General features: G+C 39.5%; 1 protein-coding gene across 4 annotated transcripts in view; it reads right to left on the bottom strand.

Annotated features, from left to right (window-relative positions):
• Positions 1 to 26,789, bottom strand: part of LOC131683179 (uncharacterized) — a 933,050-nt gene that overhangs the window by 222,129 nt on the left and 684,132 nt on the right. For all 4 annotated transcript variants that reach the window (XM_058965020.1, XM_058965019.1, XM_058965021.1 and 1 more), the window contains one exon: positions 25,023 to 25,150. In XM_058965020.1, the coding sequence (XP_058821003.1) occupies positions 25,023 to 25,150 (128 nt within the window). The remainder of the gene's footprint in view (positions 1 to 25,022; positions 25,151 to 26,789) is intronic.

Genomic DNA, 26,789 nt, shown 5'->3' with positions numbered 1-26,789 from the left:
CAGCTACTTAAAGTACACTTCCAGGCTGAAATTAGCGAAAACCACAGTCTATAGAGAACAGTTGCGCAAAGAATGAAGTCAAAAAAAGTCTACCTATCGAGTACAATTGGAATCCATATCTGATACCTCTGCAGCAAAATTGGATTCTAATTTTGCTCGATAGGTAGACTTTTTTCGGCTTCACTATCTGCACACTTTTTGCGTACCTTTATACTAAGGCCTTTGGCGAAAACCTGTGATTTATTAAAAATAGTCTTTCGGAAACATAATCCAATATTCTACAATGTTTCAGAAAATTGGAGGATGTGGCAACACTGCCAGCTAGCGAAAGCCGTACCAGAATCCGCAAATATTTTTTTGTTATTCTGTTCGAAGGCAGTCCTGCCATCATTAGTGCGAAAGTGATAAAAGCCGATGTAACGTTTCAAGCTATCAGTATTTCATATTAGATGCTAACGGGAAAGGTTGTTTATTTTCATTTCCAAATATTTATCTGATGTAAGTAACGTGCGGCTGGAAGAGATGGCAAACCTTTTTTTACAGCTGACTAATTGTTCCATTCTGCATGTTAATTTTGTTAAACCAAAAGCCCTTAGTTAGTTTAGTACTTTTCATTCCATAGCACGCGTGTTTGTGCATCTCACAAATAGTCCATTTCAGGTTTCCACCAATGGTCCTTTTCAGGACCCCACATACAGTTAAGGTGAATGATTCCCTTAAAATGGTTCTTTTTAGGACCCCAAATATAGAACATTTCAGAGTTAATGTTAATAAAACCACCGAATATATAAAGGCACATATGTTAAACTTTCTTCGCTTACGAATACTTTGATTTATGACCAGTTATTTTTCTATCGTGCTTGCAAACATTTGATTTGATAGCAGGTATTTAAAGATAGATGTAAGGTTTTGTTTGTGAGCATCATTAATTTACTGTATCGATTTTGTTGACTATTTTCGGCAAATTTGAGACTAAGAGAAACGAAAGCAATGAAATTGAAAGACGGATAGGTATTCTAGAGCGAATCAGTTATAAACTTAGAACGGAAAACGGCGTCGGCGGTAAAACATGATGATGAGTTATGTTCTACCATAGACCATGCGGTAGACTTGGGTGGAACGCCCAACTCCTACTCTGCAGAAGGCAAAAAATTCTTCACATTTCCTTTCGATCATGCCCATATGAGCCTGCCTAGTTCTAGTTTTCCGTTCTAAGTTCTGATTCGCTCTAGAATACCTATCCGTCTTTCAATTTCATTGCTTTCGTTTCTCTTAGTCTCAAATTTGCCGAAAATAGCCAACAAAATCGATACAGTAGAACCTTGCGGCAATTAAAACATAGTAACATCATTAATTTATGTTTTCATTTCATGGATTTGAATAAATTTTTTTTAAAACTTGAATTTATCACACTATAGGTTATCGATTCTAATTTAAAAATTCAACAATTATCTCTAGTGAAAAATAGCATGCCTGTGTGTAGTTCTGAAACAGTTGATGGCATTAACGGGTCTTAATTTGGCCACGGATAATATTGCTCATAAAACTCGCTGCATTTTTAATGTCATCGTGGTCGTGTCTTGTACACAACACATAATTTTTTTGATTAGGATGGGAAGTAAAAACGACTTAATGCTTAATCGCTTTTGCCATGTTGGCCGTCGTACGAACGTGTTTCAAAGCAAAACCGAGGATTGATGACGTAGCAGTATAATCAGCCTTTAGCAGAACACAGTGGTTTTCAAACGGTAATTTTTTGTTTTGATTATAGAGGTTTCAACCCTAGGGTCATTCGTCTCTTTTATCGGATTAGAAAAATCTCCTTGGAGAAATCTGTCACCCTCTGTGCGGAGTATGGAATCGAACCCTGATGGTGATGACCTGCGTATAAGGCAATCAATTTACCAACTATGCTACGGCCGCCCCACTCTTCAGCCGGTAATGAATTATATTTAAGTAAATGTAAATAACATAATAAATATTTTCTGAAGTCCGTTGATTGCGAAGATTAAATCAAATTATACTTCATAACCCTTCGGAAGTCACACTAAGACGATTTCGATCAGAGCCGCGTTATACGGGCCTTGCGTGCAAACTTAAGGTGGCAGATTCTTTGCTGCTCGAAAAAAAAATACAAATTGCCCAAAACAGAAAACTGAGCCACTTTACATCTTAGAACCCCTCGGTTGTTATTTTTATTTACCATCCTGAAGAATTCCTGATTAATCACCATCCTGAAATGAAATGAGTCGGCCATCGACTTCCGGTGAAAATTTCAACGTGTCGACATGTTGGTTTTCACCGAGTGCTAGATAATTCGCTTTTTTCACCTTGATTGGGCGAATTACTCGTGCTGTGGTGGACCAATTTTGTGGCGCTGCGAGTTTATCGTCGGTTAGTCGCAAAAGGTAAAGTCCATTGGACTATAAACGAAAATTAACTGGCAATATAGCTTTATATGCTGTGCCATTTGGGCTTTGTTTCACAAACAAGCCAAACAAAAGCGAAGAAGAAGAAGAAGAAGAGTCGGCCATGCATTCACAGGTCATATGAAGACTTTTTTTCATAAGGTCCAATCTGCAAATGAGAACCCTCTTTTTTCGCTTTCTCTTTCGATTATTACTGCAAAACCATAAAACTTTTCAAACATTTATCAGTATGTTTCGAAAGACCAAGGTTTTTACTAGATTATTACGCAAACAGTTGAAGGGAAATCAGAAAGATGACCGAGTAATTCGCGGAAGAGAAAGTAAACAAAGAGAGGCTCTCTTTTGTAGATTGGACCAATTGAAAAAAAAGTCTTCATATAGGACATCCGCGATGGATCGGGAAGCTGCGAGGAAGTGGCAAAATTTATCATCAACTAAACGAGACTAATACATGTTTTAGGGTTCACAAACACAAGTTACTGGCTGAGTTCGATGAACCCTGGGGGAATTGGTTACAGGTATCGTAATATTGATTTGTTGGTCATTCGGAATTCCAGGGAAGATAACGAAGAATGAAACTAATGTAAATTACAAAAAATACAAACGTTGGTTACTGGTGACCGTATAACGATTATAGCTACATTAGCTATCCGGAATAGTACGGGAATCCACGAGGAAAGTGACGAAATAATGGTTACCAAAGGATTACTTTTTGGCAAAATTTGACTTGCCGAATCCTTGGGGGAGGTGTCGATGTATACTACCGACTTAATGAAACTTATATAAACATTGTAGGTTCACAAAATGTTTATATTAGTTTCATTTAGTCGGTACTAATAATATTGATTGAGTGGTTATATTGGTCGGGTAAAGTGGCGAAATTTATTATCAACTAAACGTGTCTAATATTAGTTATCAAGTTTTGGGATTAACAAACAACAGTTTTATAGCCATAAAACTTAGATTGCACTTGTAGCGTGCTATAAAACTTCAATTGCTACTAGGATAGTAACCAAAAATTGATGTTTTGGCTATATTGGTAATTTGGGATGGACGGAATTTGAGCGAGTAGCCAAAATTTATAAGTAGTCAACTAAACATTTATAAAATTGAATTAGAAGTTACAGGAATTAGTAATATAATTTTAGAAATTGTTGGATTGGTAACTCTAGATTGCAAGTGGAAATCAAAAAAGTCTGTGGTCGCATTAGCCATCTGACATGGTTCCGGGTGTGGAAGAACCAAAATTTACAACTTACAAAACATATAAAATTGTATTCAATCTTATTGAAAATGCTAAATGAGTTTGGGAAATAATGGATTACAAAATTTCTGATCATATCTGCCATCTGGGATAATTCCGGGGCAAGTGACGCAATTGCTCATTATTTTTGAGTTTTCCTCACTATGCCCACAAAGTTTATTTGTTTATTTATATATTCGATCTTCGTACCGTACAGAGTTTAAATGACATTGTTATAGTGTTAAAAGTTTATAATCGCTGACTTATATCTAGATTTAGTAATATGATAGTCAAAGAGTTTGGACGTTTCGTTAAATTTACGGCAACATCTATCTACCAGATTATTCTAGTCGTATGCTGCACGGTGCCTAAGAATCCATAAAAGCGTTTGGTTTCTTATAACACGAAGAGGAATAAACAAATTAATCCTTAAAAAATATCAGGACAGTCAATATAGCTGGACAGCATATCGCAGATGAACATTCTTTGCAACAAGCTACGACGTGACTCAAGCGTTGGTAAATTTAGCAGCATACATCTATTATTACACTGTGGTAGACGGATAGGGTCGTCCCAAGGCAGTTTTCTTAACCTTTCGGTAGTCGCGCTAGTGCACTGAGTACACGCTGCACTGAAAATGCAGCGAAATCGCCTTAGGGCACCTCCGGCTGTTCGTTCAGTGGGCCATAAGCGCGACTTCCGGAGGGTTAAAGCAAACAGTACAAAGCTTCTCTGAACACGCTCTAATCGATAGCTTTGAACGGTGTTGTATGGCGCCCATACTTGTACAACTACTACTCCAAAATGCTCCGATCGGTTCGGATATAGATTTCAGAGTGTAGAAATCCTCGCAGTATTTCGTTTCGAAAAACCCAATGTTGCAAAAACTTTAGTCGTTGTCGCAGTGATCTGGACGGAAGTTTCCTGTCAAACAATACTCTAAGGTCACGGATAGATTCCGCGCCTTCGATGACACACGCTTGAAGGGTGTGCAGCCCCTTAGAGTTGTCGAGAGCCCGAAACTTATCACCTTACATTTATCGACGTTGATATGCATTCCATTCAGCGAGTACCACTCTTCAATATTGACTATATAATATGTAAACAGTGAGCGGATATATCAACACCCCCGAGGAGATATTGAGATAACAAAACTATGGCTTAAACTATAGCTCTTTACCACACTGGGTTAGGAATAATAGCATATCCTCGAGTTTCAGCTCTCTGTACACAGGTTCATCTATATATGGAGAAATCAAAAATTCGGCAGTTATCAAATAAAATGAAATTCAGTAATCGGATTCACAAAGATTACAGAAATAATACTCAGCACGAATAGTAGCCATGTAATAATTGAGTTTGCAATGTCCAGTCAGTACCCTGACTAGAATACTGCAGTTGTGCTTAGAAAAATGCAGCAATTTTTTTGACATTTTCGGACGCACATCCGGCAGAAAAGTTTTTGTTTAAACGCAAGTTTGCAAGCTACGCCAGTGGTTGGTATGTTCGGATGCAGCCCAAGAACGAATCTTATGTTTTATCCAATTTATCGAAAGTGATAAAACTGGTTCTGGACCAACGAAGGGAGTCGCAGCGCCCGCTCTAGCCAATTCGTCCACCCCCTCATTTCCAGTAATACCGGAACGACCTGGTACTCATAGAAGATAGATAGCATGTGAAATGCTAGGTTCTTCGACTTGAATTCGACGTGCGATTACTAATTTGAGTCGAACAAGTTTGGTAATCCACCAAGGTTTTTATTCCCTATTATTACTAAACACAATAACTTGCAATTAAAAATAAGTTCAGACAAATTTGGTCGTTGTTCCTGATCATTACAATTTCATCCTAGTTGCTTAAAGTTGTCAAGGAACTTTTCAAAACAATAAAAAAACTTAAGCAACTATTTGAGCCAATCAAAAAAGTTGTGATCCAAATTGATATTTTGGTGTTCTTGGTACCGGAATCGGAATAATTACAAATGACCGAGGCCACTTATTGATCATGGTTTTCCAACCCAATAACTGTCGATGGCATATTCAACCATTAGCCTCGACGGTTGTGCGTTCATATGACCAAAGAATTTATATTTCTAAAGAATTAGATTAGCCATCTAAAAAAGTTTCATTGTAAATAAGATTGAGAATATAGGATACATTTTATCACTTCTACTTACGAAATATATTCTTCGATACAGTATCAATGCTAAAGATTCCAATTTATTCCAAAATTATTTTGCAGGAGGATTTTATTTGCATTGTCACGAACATTTAATAAAAACGTCTTTGCAGAAGCAAAGGCAGCATGTGTGGTTGGTATGCAACACCAGATTCTCATAACTCTCCGAGCTCTCGATCGAAGCAGTTCGTTTTCTGGTGCCGTGCATAAAGTGAATAAGAATATATATTATCAGTGAAGATCAACCATTGTTTGAGGCAGTCTTTGTTCGCCGGTGCCCAGGCTGGTGAAGTGAATACCAGAATAGCCGAACACGCCGCTATATAAGCTAAGTTTTTTTTTCTTTCATTTCCCTTTCCTCGATCGGTCTCTACTTCTTCCCTTTCCCCTGAATATAAGTTTCATCTCTCGTTTCCACCACGTGTTATCCTCGTGCCTAAATGGCCGAGGGCGAAGGAACATTGGATGGGAATGATACTCCCACGGATTTACCGGATAAACCCGAAATTACTCCCTCCCCTGATTCCCCCTGTCCTCCCCGTATTAAAACATACCCAGCACGTTGAAATGGACCCTGGGTGGTGTATTTCCGGCCCAACACGAAATCGCCTAATATTCTAGAGATCTCACGGGAGCTGACTGCTAACTACCCGTCCGTGGCTCAGATAACACGTGTTCGAGCTAATAAGATACGCGTTATAGTAAATGACCTCGACCAGGCAAACGCGATTGTTCGCAGCGAGCGTTTTACGAAGCAATGCAGGGTGTATGTGCCTTGTAGGGCAGTGGAGATTGATGGGGTCGTCGCCGTACCGGGTCTGAAGTGCGTAGACCTGTTGAAGTATTGGCTGCTTTAAGGACCCTTCACTTCAACAGGTGAAGATTCTGGAATGCAAGCAATTGTATTCCGCAAAAACTGAAGATGATAAGACAACTTATTCTCCGTCAGACTCGATTCGGGTGACTTTCTCCGGGTCTTCTTATCCCAACTATGTCCTCCTGGATAAGGTTCGCTTACCTGTTCGCCTGTTTGTTCCGCGGGTAATGAACTGCAGCAACTGGGCCACACAGCCACTTATTGTGGCAATAAAAAACGGTGCGGCAAATGCGAGGGAGAACATGAGGATGACGCTTGCAGTGGAGAAACTGAAAAGTGTATTTACTGCGGGGGCCCTCCGCATGCTCATAAGTCATGCCCGGCGTACTAGCAGCGCGGGGATAAAATTAGGCGCTCCCTTAAGGATCGCTCGAGGCACTCTTATGCAGAAATGCCAAAGACTACTTCGCCATCTGTCCCTTCCTTTGCTCTTTTGGCTCGTGGTGAGCAAGAATCTGACGATCCACAAGAGGGAACATCTTTTGTTAACCCGGGGGAATCTAGGAAGAGGAGAAAGCTAGCCTCCCCTAGACTGCCTCGTAAGGGTGCCAAGGTGTCCTCCTCAGAGAGTGCGCCAACTACATTTAATAAATCCAACGGAACGGGTGCCCAAAAGCCGAAGCAAGTTGCTCCAGGACTTGGAAATTTTAATTCTAACAAGGAGTATCCACCACTTCCAGGGACACCAAAAACCCCAAGTGTCCCCTTTTTTCAAACAGATACTCAATCCAGTAATGGACTAATGAAATTTTCTGACATAGTGGTCCTAATTTTCACAGCTTTCAATGTTACTGATCCTCTTAAAAGCATTCTAATACGTTTTCTCCCTATAGTGCAAACATTTTTGAAGCAGTTGACTGCTAAATGGCCCCTCCTTGCAGCGATTGTATCCTTCTATGGCTAAGTCATCGAACGAGGTCACCGATTTGATCACTGTTCTACGGTGGAACAGCAGAAATTTCCTCCCGAAAATCGATTCCTTCAAATTTTTACTAAACAGTTTAAAATGTGACGTTTTCGCATTATGTGAAACTTGGTTAACTTCCGATATAAATCTCAACTTCCACGACTTTAATATAATTCGTCCGGATCGAGAAAACCCTTATGGAGGAGTACTTTTGGGGATTAAAAAGTGCTATTCTTTCAACCGAATTAACCTCCTTTCGACACCAGGCATTGAGATTGTCGCTTGTCAAGTTATAATCAAAGGTAAAGACCTTTGCATTGCTTCCATCTACATTCCTCCTAGAGCCTCGGTAGGGCACCGAACGCTTTGTAATATCACGGAATCCTTACCGGCACCGCGGCTAGTTCTGGGAGACTAACTCGCACGGTACGGTATTGGGCTGTCTTCATGATGATAATAGATCAACATTAATCCAAGATCTTTGCGACAATTTTAACATGACCATCTTAAACACTGGAGAAATGACGCGGATTCCTACACCACCAGCACGCGCAAGCGCGTTGGATTCATCGCTTTGCTCGACATCGCTACAGTTAGATTGCAGGTGGAAGGTGATCCCTGATCCCCACGGTAGCGATCATTTGCTAACGGCCCAAGACCATCGAAAACAATCAATGTCTCGTATGACCTCACACGGAACATTGATTGGAAGAGTTACGCGACCGCGATATCCGTTAAAATCGAATCCACTCAAGAACTTCCTCCAGAGGAAGAGTACAGGTTTTTGGCTGGCTTGATTCTCGACAGTGCGAATCAAGCTCAGACTAAACCAGTACCCAGCGCGAATACCCATGGACGGTCTCCCACCTTGTGGTGGGATAAAGAGTGCTCAGAGCTGTACGCGGAAAAGTCTACTGCATATAAGACCTCCCGGGATGATGGGTTACCCACTAGCTATCAACAGTACGCATCGTTAGAAAGGCGAATGAAGAGTCTAATGAAAGCCAAAAAACGCAGTTATTGGCGCCGGTTCGTCGACGGGTTAACGAGAGAAACAGCGATAAGCATTCTTTGGGGTACGGCTCGACGTATGCGAAACCGAAACAGTAACAACGAGAACGTGGAATATTCAAACCGTTGGACATTTGCTTTCGCCAAGAAGATCTGTCCGGACTCTGTCCCGGTTCAGAAAACGTGCCTCGCCGCGTCTCCTCACCGCAAACGAAACACCGTTTTCGATGGTGGAGTTCTCACTTGCTCTCTTATCATGTAACAATAATGCCCCATGGTTAGACAGAATCAAATTCAACTTGCTGAAGAATATGCCTGACACTGCAAAAAGGCGCTTATTGAAATTATTTCACAAGTTTCTTGAGGGTAACATTGTCTCTCATGACTGGAGGCAAGTGAAGGTGATCGCCATCCAAAAACCAGGAATACCAGCCTCCGACCACAACTCGTATCGGCCGATTGCAATGCTGTCCTGTATTCGGAAGTTGTTCGAGAAAATGATCTTGTTTCGCCTCGACAATTGGCTTGAAGCAAATGGCTTACTGTCAGATACACTATTTGGCTTCCGCAAAGGTAAAGGTAAACGATTGCCTTGCGTTGCTTTCTACAGAAATCCAAATGGCTTATGCTAACAAAGAGCAGATGGCATCAATCTTCTTGGATATTAAGGGGGCTTTTGACTCAGTTTCTATCAACATTTTGTCAGAGAAGCTGCACCAGCATCGTCTTTCAATTTTAAATAACTTTTTGCTAAACCTGTTGTCTGAAAAGCACATGCACTTTTCGCCTGGCGATTTAACAACATCGCGATTTAGCTACATGGGTCTTCCCCAGGGCTTACATCTAAGCCCTCTTCTCTACAATTTTTACGTGAATGACATTGACGATTTTCTTGCCAATTCATGCACGCTAAGGCAACTTGCAGACCACAGGATAGTCTCTGTTACAGGGCCCAAAACTGCCGACTTGCAAGGACCATTACAAGATACCTTGGACAATTTGTCTGCTTGTGCTCTTCAGCTGGGTGTCGAGTTCTCCACGGAGAAAACTGAGTTGGTTTTTTTCTAGGAAGCGTGAGCCAGCGCAACTCCAGCTTCTATTAATGGGTGAAACGATCAATCAGGTTTTCACATTTAAATATCTCGGGGTCTGGTTCGACTCTAAAGGTACCTGGGGATGTCACATTAGGTATCTGAAACAGAAATGCCAACAAAGGATCAATTTTCTCCGAACAATAACTGGAACATGGTGGGGTGCCCACCCAGGAGACCTGATCAGGTTATACCAAACAACGATATTGTCGGTGATGGAGTACGGTTGTTTCTGTTTCCGCTCCGCTGCGAAGATACACTTCATCAAACTGGAGAGAATCCAGTATCGTTGCTTGCGCACTGCCTTGGGTTGCATGCACTCGATCCATACGATGAGTCTCGAAGTGCTGGCGGGCGTTCTTCCGCTAAAAAATCGATTTTGGGAACTTTCATATCGAGTGCTCATCCGATGCGACATTCTGAACCCGTTGGTGATTGAAAATTTCGAGAGGCTCGTCGAGCTCAATTCTCAAACCCGATTTATGTCCTTGTACTTCGACTACATGGCACAGAGCATTAATCCTTCTTCATATACTCCCAACCATGTTCGTTTCCTAGATACTTCTGATTCTACTGTATTCTTCGACACATCCATGAAGGAAGAAATTCGTGGAATCCCGGACCATATACGTCCGCCAGTGATCGCCAATATATTTTATAATGAATTCCGAGAAGTCGACTGTGACAACATGTTTTTCACTGACGGATAAAATCTCGATGGGTCTACTGGCTTCGGCATCTTCAACAATACTATCACCGCTTCATTCAAGCTCAATGATCCCGCTTCAGTTTACGTCGCAGAGTTAGCTGCAGTTCAGTACACCCTTGGGATTATCGACACTCTGCCCACAGATCACTACTTCATCATTTCGGACAGCCTCATCTCTATCGAGGCTCTTCGTGCGGTGAAGCCTAAAAAGCAATTCCCGTATTTTCTGGGGAAGATACGGGAGTCCTTGTGTCCGTTATCTGAAAAATCTTATCAGGTGGGCGCATTAAATGGTGACATATACGAAAGACCAATCTGCTTCAACGAATTTTTTAGTATTTGTCGTCAGAGGACACTCAACAGTTGTCAAACCTCGTGGAGCAATGTTGAACTTGGACGATGGCTACATTCCATTATCCCAAAGGTATCAACGAAGCCTTGGTTCAGGGGGATGGATGTGGGTCGGGATTTTGTTCGTGTACTTATGTCCAAACTCTACACATTAGATGCGCATTTGCGGCGTATTGGGCTTGCGGAGAGTAGTCTGTGCGCTTGTGGCGAGGGCTATCACGACATCGAGCACGTTGTCTGGGTATGCGCCGGGTATTTGGACGCCAGGTCTCAGTTAAAGGATTCCCTTCGGGCCCGAGGTAGACCACCCAATGTCCCAGTCCGAGATATACTGGCAAATCGTGATTTCCCCTATATGTTCCTTATTTATACTTTCATAAAAACGATAAATATCCCAATTTAGCCCCTCTCTTTTATTTCTCGTTTTTAGAAGTTTTCTCCTGCCTTGTGGAACCGATCAGCTCCAGGCTGCCACTATGTAACCATCGTCGCCCTTACCACTACGGAAACTGAAGCGAGAGCGACTCGAGGTCCGATGACTTTTGAAGGATTCCCCGCGTGTCCGAAGAATACCATCCGCCAATGCGACCTACTAGACTGAGGCGCTAATTTGTTTCGCTGATCTCTCGTTTGCCCGAAAGTTGCAAGTTTTGCTCTTCTCTCCCGGTTACCATTCACGCCTTCTCTTCCCTGTCCTTGATACAACTGCTTCTATACCGATTTTGGAAATAAACCCCCCACTGGACCAAGCAAAAGTCTCCGATAAAAATCAAATTTGTATTCCGTATTCCTAGTTTTAATGTAGTTGTAATTTTTACTCTTTGTTAAAACTATTGTCCCCCATCTTGTAAATAGAATTGTATCCCTAGTTTTAAAACATCTGTGAAATTTCACATAAATATTTGTTCCCCCTTTTGTGTACCAAACTATATTGTTAGTTTTAAGATAACTGTAAATATTTTCTAAAAAACTATTACTATTGAATTCCTTGTTTTGAAATTCTTCATAAAAAAAATCTTTTGCCCCCTTTCTTGTATATAGAATCTTATTTCTAGTCTTAAGATAGCTGTAAAATTTTTCTCTTTTATAAAAAATATTTCAACATTGTAGCCTCCTAGTTTTAAAATGTTTAAAATGTAAAAACTAAAGAATTTGGCTGCGCCAAGCTAACGCACTTGTGCCTATCAAATAAACAAAATGAATAAAAAAACACCAGATTCTTTCGAAAACAAGGTTTGTTCAGGTTATTGTACTACAGAAATTCATACTCAAGTTTCAAACCGTAAGTGTCTATCATAAACGAGACATGCAATGCCACATATAATTTTCTTTTGTGTTCGGGTAGCATATTGTTGCCTTAGACACATAAAGTTGATCAACATTGCGAAAAAAATATTTCAGTTATGAAATCTAGGCCTTTGAGTTCTTGGAGTCTCAGTCGCCTGTTGAACCGCACTGAGTAGCGTACCCCTACAGCCAGTGTAATGGACTTATCAGTCTGCTACACTGGCCGTGGAAGCACGCAGCGCAGTGCTCTGCTCTGCCTGCCGTTCAACAGGTAACTGGTCAAATCTGTTCCTTAGATAGTCGATGATGATGTAATTCATTGAAGCGTTGCACGTTAGATACATAAATCTGTCGTGCCAGACTAGGGAAGCGCAGCCTTCTGTTTGCAAATTCGTGGTACTTTGACTATGTTATACATTATTTAAATTTTTAATGCCATGATTTCAAAAAATTTTGGGTTTGTCTATTGGAATCTGTTCTTAGAAAAAATTCTGAGCGATACGCGCAAAAATTTTGAAAATTTATCGTGAGATGTCTGGGTTCCCGAGCAAATGCTCATGGTCCGAGACACCATATGGGACCATATAAAGACCACACTAAGGTCCGCTACATTTAATCAACCCCATAATGCACCATAAATATACCATAGTAAGGTCCTTTGAAAACTACCCGAGCAAATACTCATGGGTTCAAACACCACATAGCCCCTTGAAGAGACCTTAAACATGGTCCGTGCCAAAATTCACAACCATCAAAACACCATAAAATGGTCTCAATAACCCATAAATATACCAACATATGGTATTTTATATGGGATCTACCGGACCATGGTGATGGTGTTTTCATGGGTTGAACCCATTTCAAACACCCATGTCAAACCCCATGAGCATGGGGGTATTATGAGCTTTTCGTTTGCTCGGGTATATGATTGATTTATACCATAAATCACCCATTGCATAGTGCAATGATGGTCCTAAAATATAAATATGGCGTGTTAGCATTTTGAATGATCAATGCATCTTGTGAGATATTCAACTGATTACACCATCTCTGTAGCAAGTATATTAGTATTATTCACACAATTTTTATTGGTCAACAAATTATTTTTGAGAAACCTTATTCTTAGGTTCCCACAACATCGATGTTTCAGTTTATACATAGTGTGAGGGTGATGACGGTACACATGATTGTTATACACCCAGGGTTTTAAGCGGGGCTATCTACGTAAAAACACTCAGTAAAAGACTTAGAATATTTTTGGAAGCTTTTTTGCGCGGATTTCGCAAGAATATCTTTTTGAATGCAGAAGACAGACTTTTTCCTGAAAAAAATTCGAAGTCCTTTTAAATGCAGAAGAATTTTGGCAGTTTTTTTTTCAGTACGGATTTTGCAGTTACCACGGTTTTTGCAAAAAATTGTCTAAGTCCTTTTGAATGCAAAAGACTTAGGAGATTTTCGGAAAGATTGAAGAGACGGGTCTGGAAGACTCCTTATGAACCGAAATTGATTTTTGACACCATTTTGAAATCCAAGACGGCGACATTCGGTGCACCGAAATTCCCGCATGAACAATCTGGGCGATGACCCAAAACTCAAATATAAGATCTGATAATAAACCAGCGAAATGCAAAATGTATTTATGTGCGGATCCAGAAGAGCGTGGTGAAAATGAAAGTGAGAGTAGAAAGAAAAGGATATTTCAAACCACGTCAAGTAGGCCTCGAAAATTCCCTAAAATCACCGATTTTCTTGAAAAATATTTTTTTTGTAGAGGACAGAATATAGTGTATCATTTTAACGGCATTCTGTATTTTTTCATTTAAAAGTGGCGACGGGCGACTCAGTGATGAATCCTTTTGTGGAAGGCCTCTGGAGAGGGACACGTTTTGCGGTATTACCTGCCATTCAAGGGCTACTTGACCGATTTATTTCAGATTTTGCATACACATTCTGTGTAAAAAGTACATAACCCCTACGTTGAGTTTTTGAGATGGTTTCTCAATTAAAGGACGACTCAGACGATATATCAGCTTCCGTCAACGTCAACGGAACGTCACCGTTCCGTCAGGATAAGTTACATGCAGTTAAATGGAGGCATTCACACACAACATCAACGGCACGGAATGTTTTGACGTACGGCACGTGTGAACGAGCGCAAAAGAAACGTATTTAACTTATCCTGACGGAACGGTGACGTTCCGTTGACGTTGACGGAAGCTGATGTATCGTCTGAATCGCGCTTAAGGGTGCTGATAGTTTGCACTGAAAGAGTGCGGAGACTGGCAACACTAGTGGTATTAGAAAGTCGAAATGTTTTAGTGCGGTGAATTAATCATTGTTGATTGATATAGATTGAGTGTTTAATCCGAAAAAGTGCTTGAAAGTGTGCTATGAGTTTTGTATCCAAGGCCTACAGTGGAGAACACGAGTGAAACAATTCCTCTTTTGGATAAGTGATTTGTGTCGAGCATTTTGCCCCCTTTCTTGTATATAGAATCTTATTTCTAGTCTTAAGATAGCTGTAAAATTTTTCTCTTTTATAAAAAATATTTCAACATTGTAGCCTCCTAGTTTTAAAATGTTTAAAATGTAAAAACTAAAGAATTTGGCTGCGCCAAGCTAACGCACTTGTGCCTATCAAATAAACAAAATGAATAAAAAAACACCAGATTCTTTCGAAAACAAGGTTTGTTCAGGTTATTGTACTACAGAAATTCATACTCAAGTTTCAAACCGTAAGTGTCTATCATAAACGAGACATGCAATGCCACATATAATTTTCTTTTGTGTTCGGGTAGCATATTGTTGCCTTAGACACATAAAGTTGATCAACATTGCGAAAAAAATATTTCAGTTATGAAATCTAGGCCTTTGAGTTCTTGGAGTCTCAGTCGCCTGTTGAACCGCACTGAGTAGCGTACCCCTACAGCCAGTGTAATGGACTTATCAGTCTGCTACACTGGCCGTGGAAGCACGCAGCGCAGTGCTCTGCTCTGCCTGCCGTTCAACAGGTAACTGGTCAAATCTGTTCCTTAGATAGTCGATGATGATGTAATTCATTGAAGCGTTGCACGTTAGATACATAAATCTGTCGTGCCAGACTAGGGAAGCGCAGCCTTCTGTTTGCAAATTCGTGGTACTTTGACTATGTTATACATTATTTAAATTTTTAATGCCATGATTTCAAAAAATTTTGGGTTTGTCTATTGGAATCTGTTCTTAGAAAAAATTCTGAGCGATACGCGCAAAAATTTTGAAAATTTATCGTGAGATGTCTGGGTTCCCGAGCAAATGCTCATGGTCCGAGACACCATATGGGACCATATAAAGACCACACTAAGGTCCGCTACATTTAATCAACCCCATAATGCACCATAAATATACCATAGTAAGGTCCTTTGAAAACTACCCGAGCAAATACTCATGGGTTCAAACACCACATAGCCCCTTGAAGAGACCTTAAACATGGTCCGTGCCAAAATTCACAACCATCAAAACACCATAAAATGGTCTCAATAACCCATAAATATACCAACATATGGTATTTTATATGGGATCTACCGGACCATGGTGATGGTGTTTTCATGGGTTGAACCCATTTCAAACACCCATGTCAAACCCCATGAGCATGGGGGTATTATGAGCTTTTCGTTTGCTCGGGTATATGATTGATTTATACCATAAATCACCCATTGCATAGTGCAATGATGGTCCTAAAATATAAATATGGCGTGTTAGCATTTTGAATGATCAATGCATCTTGTGAGATATTCAACTGATTACACCATCTCTGTAGCAAGTATATTAGTATTATTCACACAATTTTTATTGGTCAACAAATTATTTTTGAGAAACCTTATTCTTAGGTTCCCACAACATCGATGTTTCAGTTTATACATAGTGTGAGGGTGATGACGGTACACATGATTGTTATACACCCAGGGTTTTAAGCGGGGCTATCTACGTAAAAACACTCAGTAAAAGACTTAGAATATTTTTGGAAGCTTTTTTGCGCGGATTTCGCAAGAATATCTTTTTGAATGCAGAAGACAGACTTTTTCCTGAAAAAAATTCGAAGTCCTTTTAAATGCAGAAGAATTTTGGCAGTTTTTTTTTCAGTACGGATTTTGCAGTTACCACGGTTTTTGCAAAAAATTGTCTAAGTCCTTTTGAATGCAAAAGACTTAGGAGATTTTCGGAAAGATTGAAGAGACGGGTCTGGAAGACTCCTTATGAACCGAAATTGATTTTTGACACCATTTTGAAATCCAAGACGGCGACATTCGGTGCACCGAAATTCCCGCATGAACAATCTGGGCGATGACCCAAAACTCAAATATAAGATCTGATAATAAACCAGCGAAATGCAAAATGTATTTATGTGCGGATCCAGAAGAGCGTGGTGAAAATGAAAGTGAGAGTAGAAAGAAAAGGATATTTCAAACCACGTCAAGTAGGCCTCGAAAATTCCCTAAAATCACCGATTTTCTTGAAAAATATTTTTTTTGTAGAGGACAGAATATAGTGTATCATTTTAACGGCATTCTGTATTTTTTCATTTAAAAGTGGCGACGGGCGACTCAGTGATGAATCCTTTTGTGGAAGGCCTCTGGAGAGGGACACGTTTTGCGGTATTACCTGCCATTCAAGGGCTACTTGACCGATTTATTTCAGATTTTGCATACACATTCTGTGTAAAAAGTACATAACCCCTACGTTGAGTTTTTGAGATGGTTTCTCAATTAAAGGACGACTCAGACGATATATCAGCTTCCGTCAACGTCAACGGAACGTCACCGTTCCGTCAGGATAAGTTACATGCAGTTAAATGGAGGCATTCACACACAACATCAACGGCACGGAATGTTTTGACGTACGGCACGTGTGAACGAGCGCAAAAGAAACGTATTTAACTTATCCTGACGGAACGGTGACGTTCCGTTGACGTTGACGGAAGCTGATGTATCGTCTGAATCGCGCTTAAGGGTGCTGATAGTTTGCACTGAAAGAGTGCGGAGACTGGCAACACTAGTGGTATTAGAAAGTCGAAATGTTTTAGTGCGGTGAATTAATCATTGTTGATTGATATAGATTGAGTGTTTAATCCGAAAAAGTGCTTGAAAGTGTGCTATGAGTTTTGTATCCAAGGCCTACAGTGGAGAACACGAGTGAAACAATTCCTCTTTTGGATAAGTGATTTGTGTCGAGCATTTTTTCAGAAGCCATATTGAATAATCATTGACTTATCAGCCAAAGTGGATTGCATATGCATGTTCCCAATATTGTTTTCAGTATATTCTTAAATCACACTGAGAAACAAAAATATGCAGCATACTTGCTATTCCCGTTCCTTTTATTCTACTGTGATTTTTATTCATTTTCTAGCACATACTTCTGGTTAGCATTCGATGAGTGGATGGACCGAATGTGCCAAATCAACACAGGGACAACTTGACAGATAGTGCTTGTTTCATAGATGTTACTCCGATTAGACGCCTCCTCTGTACGAATACCACGAACAACGAAACGAAAAAGTTTCAAGAGAAAAGCGGCTAGAACAACATTTGAAAAAAGCGTATTCCAAAATGTAGATAAAGAAAACTACCCGGTCAAAAAAAAAAATGGGGAGGAACATAGTCAGGCGATTTAAACAGTTTGACGTTTGACTCAACTCGCCTGTGCTAATTGCCCCTAGGAACAAATGCAATTTGCGAATGCGATTTAAAGGCAATTTCAACACTTAGACAAATTTTCTGGCGGCTGAAATGGACTTGGTTGTTTTTGCGTTTTTCAAACATGGCGGTTCATGTTTGGCTTAAGCGTAAAATTGTTTTTTTGCCTTTCTCATATAGAAAGGTTATGCAATCACTCTGAAAAACGTCAACCTAATCCCGGCCCGGAGGGCCGAGTGTCATATCCCATTCGACTCAGTTCGTCGAGATCGGAAAAAGTCTGTATGTGTGTGTATATGTGTGTATGTATGTGTGTGTGTATGTGTGTGTGTGTATGTATGTGCGTATGTGTCAAATAATGTCACTCATTTTTCTCAGAGATCGCTGGACCGATTTGCCCAAACTTAGTCTTAAATGAAAGGTGCAATCTTCCCATCGGCTGCTATTGAATTTTGGATCGATCGGAATTCTGGTTCCGGAATTACGGGTTTCAGAGTGCGGCCACACAGAAATTTCTCATATAAACTATAGGAAAAATTAAAAATAGAATTTTTATTTTTGATGCTAAATGTGTTCAAGGTGCATGAAACGTCGAGATTTGATGCAAACTCGAAAAAAAATTTGACGACGATTCACTTTTTTGGATTTTGGCACATTTTTGCCTTTCTCATATAGAAAGGTTATGCAATCACTCTGAAAAACGTCAACCTAATCCTGGCCCGGAGGGCCGAGTGTCATATCCCATTCGACTCAGTTCGTCGAGATCGGAAAAAGTCTGTATGTGTGTGTGTGTATGTGTGTATGTATGTGTGTGTGCATGTATGTGCGTATGTGTCAAATAATGTCACTCATTTTTCTCAGAGATGGCTGGACCGATTTGCCCAAACTTAGTCTCAAATGAAAGGTGCAATCTTCCCATCGGCTGCTATTGAATTTTGGATCGATCGGAATTCTGGTTCCGGAATTACGGGTTTCAGAATGCGGCCACACAGAAATTTCTCATATAAACTATAGAAAAAATTAAAAATAGAATTTTTATTTTTGATGCTAAATGTGTTCAAGGTGCATGAAACGTCGAGATTTGATGCAAACTCGAAAAAAAATTTGACGATGATTCACTTTTTTGGATTTTGGCACATTTTTGCCTTTCTCATATAGAAAGGTTATGCAATCACTCTGAAAAACGTCAACCTAATTTTCAACTTGTATAAGGTTTTTGGATTTTAACAGGGGCATAGTTGATGGTTTACGGAGAGGGGTTACACCCCCCCCCCTCTACTGTTCACTCCACTCCTTTAAAAATCGCCTTAAATCAGCCCTCAGACCACCACCCCATCCAGCCCTCATACCCCTCCCTATCAACCCCATCATCTTTAAACCACCACTATATCACAAAGCATACCAATTTAAGCTGGGGAGTCGTTCGTTCATGGGACTTTCGTCCTCCTCACATACCTACCCCCGCATGACAAAATGAGTTAGCAAGCAGATAACATTGATCTAATGCTGATTAGGCTACTGGAGTATGATATTTTTTTGTTTCAAGTGTTTCACCGTCGGCACGTAGCTCATCAAGTTCGTGGCTGGCATGCCATTGTGTATAAGTGCAAAGTGTACTAAGAATGTAATGGACATTTCCACAATTATGTTGAACATAAAAAGCCTCCGTGTCATAGTTTAGAGAAATGAGGAAGGCACAATTGCACCGCTAGGTGGATTAAAACAGGTTTTTTTTCAAACAATTCGCGTGCTCCCTCGTGTATTTTGTTTGTCTAGTGCACTTCATTTAGCCAACGAATGTGGGAAATTGTGGAATCGTGTGTAAGTATAGTGGAACAAGTTCTCTAACCTAAAGTCTTAATAAAAGTCAGTTTGTGGTAAGTTTTGGTGTGCAATACCAATTTCACCATTGATTCTTTCTAAAATTTGGTGGTGATTACGTAGTGTACTGAAAATGTGTCAAAATGCTCGGCAAGCTCGTCGCTCCAACGAGCTTGCCGAGCATTTTGACCTCAATTATAATTCATCACAATTTCGTCACCGTTTGCTGTTACATTAGGTTAATTACTTTTAGTTTAGTTCATTAAGACTTAGTGTCAGATGAACACAAATTTTAAATACAAATACAAATACAAAAGTTTATGTGAAAAGAAAATGAATCCGAAAATAAGCATTATTCGTAATTTTCATATTAGGCAATCAAAGGCGATTAAATGGCGCGTTCCCTGGGCGATTTGGGGGCGATTTAAGGGCGGGTAGAGCGGCAAAAAATGACGGCGACAAATCGCCCAAATGTTGCTTTTGAAATAGCCCCCTAATTGCCAGCAATTTTCTGGCAAATTGAAGGGCAATTAGCGCATCCGAGTTGGCAAATAGCCCGCCGTTAGCTAGCAACTTGCACTTTTTGACTGGGTATTATTAGAGAATACATTTATCCCTAACTGGAAACCGTCAGCAAAGTTACATAAATCTTATTATACATTTAGCTGGAATTCGTTGCTTTTAGCAACCGGCTCTCTTCCTTCCTAAAAATGTTTTGGTTTTCTTGTTGTATGAAGGTTGTAATCGGTAAATTATTGGTGCTTTTTTCTCGAGAAATATAAATGAGAAACATTTTGGTCAATGAAAATAAATCACCAAGCTTAACAATTCGTGAACCTTGTCTTGTTCCATGTTTATTAAGAACGTCAAGAATTCCAGTATTTTGATCGGGAAAATAAACAATATATGTAGGATTTTCTACACATTTAGGGCCAATTTGTTCACCCTCGCTTAACTTTTAAAGCAGGTTCATCAGTACGTTTAAACCTGGCTTAAGCGCTAGGGTGAAGAAATCGGCGCTTAGCATTTCGAATAGAATTTGTGTGCTTTGATTAGAAGGTGCGTACGCGTTCACACCCGTACCCGTTTGATACAGCTTGGTGTGGGATTCCTTCGCTTTTGCACACGGGTCGGCGTGGTGAACGGAAGTACACGGTCTCGTAGATTTTGCAGAGCAGCCTTTTGCGTGTAGTGGTATCGGTCCCTGTTGCCAAGTGCAAATAGACGCTTGTATGAGTTCCTAAACATACGAATTATTGGAATAATATGCATGCTGATATTTTCTGGTAGAAATCGATACATAATTGTAATTCTCTCTAGAAATAGTAACCTAATAAACTGATTCATATTTCTATGGAAATTCGCGCGAATTTAAACAATTTTCTTCGCGATGCAACTGGATCATAAAAATCAATAATTTAATTTCTTTGGTAAATAATAATGAATATTCGACTATAAAAGAACTCTACCCTAAATGTAGGAGGTCCGGTAGCGCGGCATCTCACCCGAAATTACCATATCCACCCACCGCGGCATCTCACCCGAAATGACTAATTGACTAATCTCAACGTCCAAAGTTCCACCCCCTAAATTTCACCCAACCGAAAAGTTATCAAGAAATCTGTTTTGATTTCCCAGCAAACGAGACGCATTCAGCTGTTCTTTTCATCCTAAAGAATACATTGCCTCTCATTTGTGCCATGCTCTAATTCCTTATATTCATGGAACAATTATGTATTGAACGGCAGTACACCTCCCATATTTTTGTTTTGTTTTGATCCATCTTCCTTTGTTTTGGCTGAGCACAATGGTTGTAATCACATCACTGCCCACGGGGTACAAAAGAGTGATACAACAGGCTTTGGTTGTAACCCTGCGTTGCTCATTTTCGTTGCTGAGCAACAATGAAAACGAATATTTGGGAAAGCATTGTAATCGTAATCAAATGTATGGGTACACTAAAAACGATATTTCTTCCAAGATAAATTGATTTGTTTTACACAAATATGTAACAATGGTTCGTAGTAATGCTTTCAACAATGCATGCATCTTTTTTCTGCGCAATGCGGACTAAAAATAGTCTATTTTTAATTTCGAAAACATTGCCGCGCCAACGGGTTCCAATGGAACTGCCACCTTAAGGGGCAACACTCATGCTGGCTTACATGTCGGTTCATTTAGCTTTAATTGTGTAAAACCATGAACAAGTGACATTACCATTCGTTCAATATTCTATCTTACTCGGCTAGCAATATATTCCGAAACAGGAAATAGAAAGTATCATACAAAAGTGTTATATTCAATAAAGTAATGGTTTCACAAATGGCATACCTGAATTCATACACTCAGTGAACATTTCTCGATCAGAAACACATAACAAAAAGATTTCAAAACTATATCTCGCATTGTTATTTGTTACAATTTTCTGTTAGGGGTCATGCATATATGACGTAGCATTTTGGGGGGGTAGGGAGGGTATACCAAATTTGTAATGAAGTGTGACAAGGGGGAGGGTACGGTCAGAAGTTGTGCGACGTAGCATTAAGTTGTTTTTGGCGAGCTTCAAAACCCATTTATTAGATAAAACAATATAATGTTCCTCCATTCCTAAGAGAAATAAATTTAAATTCGCACAAGTTACTTTTCACGCGGATATTTATGTTATAAGTTTTCGATCCACAAAATTGCAAGCTAGCAAAAAAAAACAAAAAGGTTTTGTACGGGGATATGCTACATTAGTTAGCTAATTTTTCTAACTAGTAGAGTTAGTTTGGTAGCTAAATTAAATTTTCTCTTAGGTTCAACCAAACAAAATGCAGTAATTTAGTTGAACGTATGCTTCTTAGAATTATTGACAGCTGCATGATTGTGAACTGAGAGTAGTTCTCTTCATGCTTCATGACATATGAAATTCAAAACAAACTATCAACACTATATTGGGCATGAAATGCGCTTATTTTGGACGTAATTTGTTGTTATAATGAAAATGATTATAAAAGCAGTCAAACATTTTGTAAGGACAAATATTTGAAAGAATTGTAAAACATGTTTATTTTTTTTACCCTCTGGCCGCGTTGATGGGGGGGCGTTGGAAATGCTACAGTATTTACAAGCGGGAGGTTAGAATTTTGTGACCAAATGCTACGAGGGGGAGGTAGGGGTCGAAAATCGCCGAAAAAAGCTACGTCATTTATGCACGGTCCCTTATTTTAAGTACTAACGAGACCAAATTTATATTTATATATTAATTTATAATAAATATATTATGAAAATTGTATTCTGCTATAAACTTGTTATTTCATTCTGATCGAGTTAGGTAAAATATAAATTCGGCAAATTTATAACACAATATATTATGAAAATTGTATTCTGCTATAATCTTGTTATTTCATTCTGATCGAGTTAGGTTAAATATAAATTCGGCGCATTTCAATATTATTGGCGGAGCAACACAAAAAGTACCAACCGCGCGCTAGCCATTTATATCTGAAATCGGCGGCGTGTAAAAATAATCGGCGGCGGCTACGTGGCGTGGCGGCACACGTCTTTAATCCTAACTTAACAAAGGCATGGGTGCATTTCTACTTCATCTCATCGTGACGGGGCATCACGTTTGATCAGTCGTTCGATTGAAACACAAAGCGTGTTTCCGTTTTATGAATCAAGCCGGCACCAATCTGTTCCGACAATAAGTTAGCATCGGACGAAGTCGAATCGCACCCATGACTTTGTTAAGTTAGGATGTGTGCCCTTTGCGTACAAAGAGTGATTTCACCGAATGCAAACAAGCGAACCTGGTTACGCTTTTCATCGATTCAAATTTGTTTGCATCATGAAAATAGGTTACTATGGAAGGTTTTCGTCTGTACACATGTTCGAGCATCGAAACAATGGATTACTATCAGGTTTGATTTGGTGATGAGTGTTAATTTTGATGCAAATTGGCTTACTGCTTGAATCTGATATCTTGCTGCTAACTCACATATTAGTCAATCAATCAATGAATTGATGGATAATATTTACTTTCAATTTTTGCTCTTAGGCTAAGTTATCACGATACACTTAGTGTTGCAACCAGCAGCTGTATTTTAGTCGTTTTCTATAGTTTCTAGTTAAAGAAAATGGCGCGACAATACAGCGAACAGGCATCAATAGGCAATCACGAGGAGCGACTAAAATGTTGTGACTGGTTGAATCTATAAGCCAATATATGATTTTATTTCGAACAATTCCTGAGCAGTTTCAATCAGTAGATTAAATTTTGGGTAGTTTCTATTAGTAGATTAAATCATTGAAATATACATTTTCCATTGTCCAAAAACCCTTGAATTCCGAAATAAAACCCCAACGGTTTATAAGATTGCTGAAAGTCAATAGAGCTAAGGTTCTTTTTCTTGTTTTGTAGTGAAATCAGTAGTTTTTTTGCACACACTTTACATTTTGACTTTTACCATAGTTTCAGGGATCTAAGAATTCTTCCGAACTATAAAAATCAGTTTGCGATATTTTTAATTCGTAAGTCCAATTATATAAAAAGTATCAAATTCATAAAAAATAGGATATGTGAAAGAATCTACTTATATAGATAAATTAATAGTTATTCTCAGTTGTCTAATATATTTTCGAAGATAGTCTTTAATCCATTCCCCAAGAGAGTCAAACGAAAAAAACAAGTTTTTTCTCTGGATTTTTATGATTATGACCAGTATCATTTAAAATGAAATTTTCATAAAGTTGAGTTAGCGGAGAGGGGGGGGGGTTAAGGGTATCGATGTAAAAAATCACTTCTTTTGTGATTTTTTAGAACTTTGCATGCAGCGAATTGATTAAATCTTTTGTACATTATAGTGTATCATTTCAATAGCATGCTGTATTTTTTTTATGCAAAAATATCGACAACCGACTCGATGAAGCTACGTAGAACGACTCTGGAAAAATATGATTTGCGGTGTTACCTGCCATTTAAAAACTACTTAATCGATTTCTTTCAAACTTTGCATACACATTCTATATAAAAAATGCCTAACCCCTACGTTGAGATTTTGAGATAAATTTTCAATTAGGGAGGTTGTTTACTCATTTTAAACAAAAAAATTTATTTTCACGGAAAATTTCGCCTTTTTATGAGTAAACACCCCCTTAATCGAATTTTTTGAACCACTCAAGTAGATATAACCCGATCCCTATAAATATTTTTGGGATGCAAAATCTACCAAATCTGCAATCTGCAATCTCTGCAATCTTAATATTTTGCACTTTATTGAAAGTGTATTATGCATGTTATCTATGTTGCAAATCTGGCTGAGGTTAGGTTTCCGAAAAAACTACCTAACAAGAAAAATAATGCGTGCATGAAAATTATCAGGATATGTGGTGACATCCTTAGTTGTTCATCTATCCCCAATCTCCCCTATTTATTGTAAAAAAAGAAAGCGTAAAAAATTACCTCTTCCATAATCTGTGCTAGCCTCACTACGCAGAAAATCGCGGTTTTTTTCATCGCCAAAATCCAAAACAAGTATTTCTTGCGAAATATTCATATCTTCTTCGTCCTCGATTGTACTAGTTTCATTCCTATAAAAAACAACAAATGTAAGAAAATATGTACATAATCATCAATTATCTGTTAATCATAAAGGGCATGTAAAACATAAAAATGAATAACATTACAATCATGGTTTTCTTTCATGTACAAAATACGTGCGGAATCAAATTGCAACCCAATAAAATGCTCATATTCACCCATTCATCTGATCGTTTTCAAAATTAGAAGAAATCATTCGTAACCGAACGCTCTTTCGATACAGTCGAGTGTGTTGTTGTAACATTACCTTGAGTTAGGCGATATCGGTGAAGGTGTTTATCCCGACAAGGGCTGGAGTATAAACATTATAAACATTATAAACGTTAAATTGTGTCAGACATTGCAGTGTAGTGCGGTTCTAAACAGTTTTCTTACCTGAATGACGGCTTTGTTTAGACGAGCTATACCAGTTCTCTACTGTGTGAAGGTCACGCGGGTGACGGATAAAAGAAACGAAGGATCAATTCACCTACCAGCTCGCCAGGAACCAACTGGTGAAGTGTTTCGTTTTTTTACTTTTCTTATCGATATTTTTTTTTATTTTTTTCTTTTTATCGTTTTTGATTTATTTAAATAAGTTAAAAAGTGCGGTCGAGCGTGTCGCTCCCGCAACAAAATGGAACAAACAGAAGGATCACCCTCCGAAGACGAATCTTATGGGGAAGAGGAACGTGTATCTGATTCGGAGACAGATGATGTCATAGTCGATCCACTTCCCCCACTTACACCCAATGTCTCACAGCCCCCCGAGTCAAGGTTTACCAGGATGGATCCGCTGGTCCTTGGGTGGTATACTTTAGGCCCAAAAATAAACCGTTAAACAGCATAACTGTTGCACGGAAGCTGACAAAACGTTACTCGGCCGTAACCGAGATTAAAGAGATTCAGTCAGATAAACTGCGCGTAGTTGTTACTGACTTGAAACAGGCCAATGGTATCGTTAGCAATAGCCCCTTTACGCTGGAGTATCGCGTCTACATTCCTTCTCGTGATGTGGAGATCGACGGCGTGGTAAGTGATGCGGGTTTAACTGTCGATGATCTGATGAATGATGGGGTTGGCCGCTTTAAGCACCCTAACCTTCAATCAGGTAAGATTTGGGAGTGCAAGCAATTGCACTCAAAGTCCATCGAAGATGGGAATTACTATTCTTCAGACTCGTTTCGCATAACCTTCGCCGGATCTGCACTTCCGAGCTACGTTGTTGTGGGAGGAGCTCGTCTACCTGTGCGTCTGTTTGTACCGCGGGTCATGAATTGTTCCAATTGCAAGCAGCTAGGTCACACGGCCACCTACTGCAGCAACAAGCAACGGTGCGGTAAATGTGGGGAACGCCATGTGGATGATACTTGCAGTAGGCCCGCTGAGAAGTGTGTTTACTTTGGGGAGAATCAGCATGAATTTTTGACATGCCCAACGTGCAAACTTCGCGTGGATAAACTGAAGCGATCCGCCAAGGATCGCTCCAGACGCTCTTACGCAGAAATGCTTAAAAGAGCTGTTCCACTTATCTCCGAAAACCCATTCGCTCTCTTGAAAACTAACGGTAACGCCTCTAACGACCCTAGCGAGGGGCATTCCTTGGCTCTACTTGGAAACTCCAGGAAAATACCTAATCAAAACTCACCT

This window comes from Topomyia yanbarensis, chromosome 2 (genome assembly GCF_030247195.1).
Source record: "Topomyia yanbarensis strain Yona2022 chromosome 2, ASM3024719v1, whole genome shotgun sequence".
Lineage (NCBI taxonomy): Eukaryota > Metazoa > Arthropoda > Insecta > Diptera > Culicidae > Topomyia > Topomyia yanbarensis.
Note: the sequence above shows the minus strand (reverse complement) of the source record. Positions and strands in the feature narration are given on the sequence as shown.